This window comes from Rhizophagus irregularis, chromosome 2 (assembly GCF_026210795.1).
Source record: "Rhizophagus irregularis chromosome 2, complete sequence".
In the NCBI taxonomy this organism is placed as follows: domain Eukaryota; kingdom Fungi; phylum Glomeromycota; class Glomeromycetes; order Glomerales; family Glomeraceae; genus Rhizophagus; species Rhizophagus irregularis.
Window position 1 is genome coordinate 2,692,038 of NC_089430.1, and position 5,082 is coordinate 2,697,119.

The 5,082-nt window shown below is 27.5% G+C and overlaps 2 protein-coding genes across 2 annotated transcripts; both read left to right on the forward strand.

The window, feature by feature from the left end:
- Positions 1-818: 818 nt before the first annotated feature.
- On the forward strand, positions 819-2,632 carry OCT59_011948 (uncharacterized protein). Its single transcript, XM_025312966.2, has 5 exons — positions 819-1,191; positions 1,260-1,444; positions 1,532-1,690; positions 2,026-2,078; positions 2,163-2,632. The coding sequence occupies exons 1-5, from the start codon at positions 861-863 to the stop codon at positions 2,509-2,511; spliced, it is 1,077 nt and encodes a 358-aa protein (XP_025188419.1). The 5' UTR covers positions 819-860; the 3' UTR covers positions 2,512-2,632.
- Positions 2,633-2,889: 257 nt separating this feature from the next.
- Positions 2,890-4,738, forward strand: OCT59_011949 (uncharacterized protein). Its single transcript, XM_025312967.2, has 4 exons — positions 2,890-3,422; positions 3,507-3,665; positions 3,733-3,785; positions 3,871-4,738. Exons 1-4 carry the CDS (start codon positions 2,895-2,897, stop codon positions 4,220-4,222), a joined length of 1,092 nt encoding a protein of 363 aa, XP_025188420.1. The 5' UTR covers positions 2,890-2,894; the 3' UTR covers positions 4,223-4,738.
- The last annotated feature ends 344 nt before the right edge of the window (positions 4,739-5,082 follow it).

Sequence of the window (5,082 nt, forward strand, 5' to 3'; positions counted from 1 at the left end):
TTTATCCGATTCTAGTAAATATGAATCGATCGATCAAATCGGAATAGTGGTATTGGCTTATCTTATTTTCGCAGAAATCTGCATTACTCAAATGACCAATTAATAATTAAGTAAAACTTTGATATCAAGACACAAGCAAGAAGGGTGACGAATATAATATTATTAAAAATAATCCGTGAATAATTATTTATTTTTGTTATCTAATTGACTAATTTCAAAAGAAAGATAAACTAATTTAGTATAATCATTACTTTAATTGGATTTATTTGATTAATAATTACTAATTGATGAGAATTTTATCGACAATCAAATTATATTGATTATTCAATTGATCGATTACTAATTTTTCGATAGGCCAATTAAATTCCCTAATTAAGCCCTTATGAAAAAAAAAAAATACTACTTAATTAATAATACATCCAAAGTTCACATGACTCACATGACTGCAAGATCGTCAGAATTACTTAAAAATTCTTAAAAATTAACAATCAAGTATAATTTAAGATTTTTTTTCACGGACGTTAATATACCACGCATTATAGTCCGCAACACATACGGGCTTTACAAAAGTATCACACCGCAATCAGTATAAACAATAAAATAAATAAATAAATAATATACATAAAATAAAATACCTTGATAAAATCTTTCATATTTAAATTGATTTTCCTTATTAAGCATCTCAATATGAAGCGATAATATTTTTGATCCTCACTAAGGATTTCTTTTAATTAATTAGTACAACAAATAAATTATTTTCAAGGCTAAACTTTATTTTTTTTCTATAAATATAAGTTTTGATAATAAATTTCCAATTCATACATTTTTTTTTTTACTTAAAAAACAAATAAGAAAAAAAAATGGCTGTATCAAACAAAGGACTCATTCTCAAGGAATATCCTAAAGGATTACCTAATGCCGATAAGCATTTTGAATTAGTTCCTCGTACTATTGACATTAAAAATTTGAACTTGGGAGAGAATGAAATTGTTGTAAAAAATATATATTTATCTTTAGACCCTTATGTTCGTTTTACTTTAAGAGAACCGGAACCAGAATATGTATCAGTCGACACGCTACTTGAAAAGAGGGTATCAATTGGACAAGTTATTATTGGCGTTGGAGTTTCTGAAGTTGTAAAAACAAATAATCCTAATTTCAAAGTTGGAGATCTCGTCTATGGACCTGTTGGTAAATAATATTTAAAACGTACAAACAAGTTAAAAACCTTTTTATAACAAAAATCATTTTTAATTTAGGTTGGGAAGAATATTCTCATATCAAATCTGATTTTGCAGCGATTTTTTCTCCCATAAATAAAGAATCATTAAAAGATATTCCGTTGAGTTATTACGCCAGTCTTCTTAAAATGGGTGGTTTAACTCCTTATGCATCCCTTATATCTATTGGAAAACCAAAGAAGGGAGAAACAATTTATGTTTCGGTATACAATATATATTATTTTATGTTTATTTGCTCATTTTTTTGTTAAAAAAAAAAAGAATTTATAATAAATTACCTATTCATTTAGGCTGCTGCTAGTGCTATTGGATTGCTTGTTGGACAAATAGCTAAAATTAAAGGATTGAAAGTTGTTGGATCTGCTGGATCTGATGAGAAAGTTGACTATCTTTTGAATGAATTAAAATTTGATGCTGCCTTTAATTATAAGAAAACTGATCTTAATAAGGTACAATATGTTAATTTTTGATATTGAGCATTATTTTTTGGTTATGGTACAATTTACAGACAGCCATTTCACCGACATGAAATTAACCGACGCCATTTTGCTGACTTCCCATTTTACCGACATGAAAATTTATCTACCGAAATGTATATCATTGAAAATATTTCTTGCTTTCTTATTAATTACTGTGAAATTAATTAAAGGCAAAATTTCATGACCGTTAATACTATGTCGGCAAAATGATGTCGGTAAATTTTTATATCGGTGAAAAAGGTATCCACAAAATAGGTGAATACGTTATTTTTTTTCATTATTAATTAATACATTCATATTTTTAGGCATTATCCGAATATTGTCCAAACGGTATCGATATTTATTATGAAAACGTTGGGTATGTAATCATTTTAAATTTAAATAGTATAATCTTTTATTTTCGTAAAGTTTTTTTTTTTTAATTATTCTAAAAATTAAATAGTGGACAGACTCTTGAAACAGTTTTGAATCATTGCAATCAATTTTCACGTATTGTGGTTTGTGGTATGATATCACAATATAACTTACCTTTTAACGAAAAATACGGAGTAAAAAATTTAGAAATTATTTTCTTAAGAAGTATTACTATGCAAGGATTTATTGTATCTCAATATCTTGGAACAGATATTCAAAATGAATTTGAAAAGGATTTTACTGAATGGATTAAAGCTGGTAAAATTGTTTATAGAGAGAAAGTGATTGATGGAATTGAAAATATTGCTGAAGGTTTTGTTAACTTATTCGACGGTAGAAATATTGGAAGAACTATTGTAAAAGTATCTGACTATTAATTATCATATAGTTATTATATATATTAAACTTGATATTTTTATGTAAATTTTGAAATATAAATAAAATTATTAAGACTTAGGGTCGGCGCCCACAAAACGGAGCTGCAATTATATTACATAATTATTTTATTTATTTTTTTTTTATTTTGGGACGTCACAGTCGTCACACCTATCTGCGAAAGTATATATAACAACTACGTAAAACCACATTACATCATAATTCAACGTAAACTTCTCCGTCTAAAATTTTAGGTCGAGTGATCGACAGGAGAGTTTAACATTTTATGGGGTTTTCATAATTAGTAATCAAAAGCGGAAAATATATTCTCCGGGATTAGTATAAATACAGCTTTGATAATGAATATTTTTTTTTTTAAAAAAAAATGACAATCATATCTAACAAAGGAGTAGTGCTTAAGGCACATCCAAAGGGAATGCCTAAAGTTGATGAGCACTTTGAACTAGTTGATCGTACAATTGACATTGAAAATTTAAAATTGGGAGAAAATGAATTTGTTTTAAGAAATCTATATTTGTCATTAGATCCTTATGTTCGTTTGACTTTAAAGGAACACGAACCTAAACATGAACGAACAATCAATAAAGCATCTAAAAAACAACTTGTACAAATCGGTCAGATTATAATTGGCGCTGGAGTTTCTGAAATTATAAAGACAAATAATCCTAACTTTAAAGTCGGAGATTTAGTTTATGCATTGAATTTAGGTTGGGAGGAATATTCTCACATCAAATCTGATGCTACTTCTAATTTTTTTTTTATAAATAAAGATTTATTAAAAGATATCCCATTGAGTTATTTCGCTAGTTTTATTAAAAGAGGTGGATTAGCTCCTTATGCATCCCTTAAATATATTGGAAAACCGAAAGAGGGAGAAACAATTTTTGTTTCAGTATGTGACGAAAATAATTTTATTTTTATTTGATCTTTTCATTAAGATATATTTAATAATAATAATTTTTTTTAATCCTTTTAGGCTGCTGCTGGTTTTGTTGGACAACTCGTCGGTCAAATAGCGAAAATTAAAGGATTGAGAGTTGTTGGATCTGCTGGATCTGATGAGAAAGTTGACTATCTTTTGAATGAATTAAAATTTGATGCTGCCTTTAATTATAATAAAGTCGAGCTCGATAAGGTACAGCAGTGTGTTAAGTTTTTTTAATAGAGCATTTTTTTTGATATTGAACCATTCGATGTTCTAGGCATTATACGAATATTGTCCAAATGGGATAGATATTTATTACGAAAACGTTGGGTATGTAATCACTAAAATATGATCGATCATAATTTTTTTTTTTGCGTGAAGTATTCTTTTTTTATTTATTCTAAATATTAAATAGTGGAGAGACTCTTGAAGTAGTTTTAAATCATTGCAACCTTTTTGCACGTATTGTGGCTTGTGGTATGATATCACAATATAATATAACAGATCCAAAAGAAAAATATGGAGTAAAGACATTAGAAAATATTGTTACGAAAAGACTTTATATTCAAGGATTTGTTGTAACAGATTATATTGGAACAGATATTGAAAAAGAATATGAGAAAGAAATTATAGAATGGATTAAAAGTGGTAAAATTATTTATAAGGAGACAATATTTGATGGAATTGAAAATGTTGCGAAAGGTTTTGTTGATATGTTGAATGGTAAAAATATTGGTAAATATATTGTTAAATTAGCCGATTATTAAATTTTCACCGATAAATAAGCCTGGATAAGCTTGTTAGAGTATCACGTCCGTTAGGCTAATAAACTTTGAATTTTTTTTTAATATAAAATTTTCTCATTTTGATTATAAATCTTCGTGTAATGTTATCAAATATATTTTACTTCACGAGAAAGAAGATAATAATATAACCTCTCGCGTCAAATATACTTAATTCTTACCAACAATTAAATTTAAATAATGTATTTAAGTATAAATATGGTCAAGGAATAAAGACTTTTTAATTGAACCGAAACACAAATCATGTAATATCTATTTGTATTTTATTCAATTATGACCACAAATATTTTTGGTTTTTCCATGTCTGTAAAGGATATTATGCCCGATTTATGATTAACCATGCGCAATTGTTTTTCTTTAGCTAAATAAAATCTACTAAATAAAAAAGTTTTATATAAAAAGATTAAAATGATATAACTAATTTTGTTAAAAAACTAATAAAAAAAAATTTTCCTATGAATAAACTTAATCCATTCTGTTCGACTACCCTTTTAAAAATTAGCCGCTAATTAAATAACTGATAATTGTCCGGAGCGAAGCGAAAATGATCGATCACGTGAGTTTCTCTATCCATTCACGTGGCGTCATCCAATGAAATCGCAAATCGGGAGTTTTATCTTTTTTTTCGCTTCGGAGTTCGGACTAACGGACTTACAACGGTGTCTGAAACTTGACCAATCGCGCCTTAAAAGTTTGGCTGATCACGGATGAACTGTGTGACATAAAAAATGTATATATACACTTTTTTATCTGTGAAATATAACAAAATACACACTTTTCATACATCAATTCTCCTTCAGTTGACGCGGTTGACGCGTAGGCTA

Bases quoted from the DNA above. Each gene is read 5' to 3' on its own strand.
- OCT59_011948 (XM_025312966.2), top strand. From the start codon at position 861: ATGGCTGTATCAAACAAAGGACTCATTCTCAAGGAATATCCTAAAGGA. The intron at 1,445-1,531 runs GTATACAATATA...CTATTCATTTAG, and splicing joins GAGAAACAATTTATGTTTCG to GCTGCTGCTAGTGCTATTGG. The intron at 2,079-2,162 runs GTATGTAATCAT...AAAATTAAATAG, and splicing joins ATTTATTATGAAAACGTTGG to TGGACAGACTCTTGAAACAG.
- OCT59_011949 (XM_025312967.2), top strand. From the start codon at position 2,895: ATGACAATCATATCTAACAAAGGAGTAGTGCTTAAGGCACATCCAAAG. The intron at 3,423-3,506 runs GTATGTGACGAA...TAATCCTTTTAG, and splicing joins GAGAAACAATTTTTGTTTCA to GCTGCTGCTGGTTTTGTTGG. The intron at 3,666-3,732 runs GTACAGCAGTGT...TCGATGTTCTAG, and splicing joins ATAAAGTCGAGCTCGATAAG to GCATTATACGAATATTGTCC.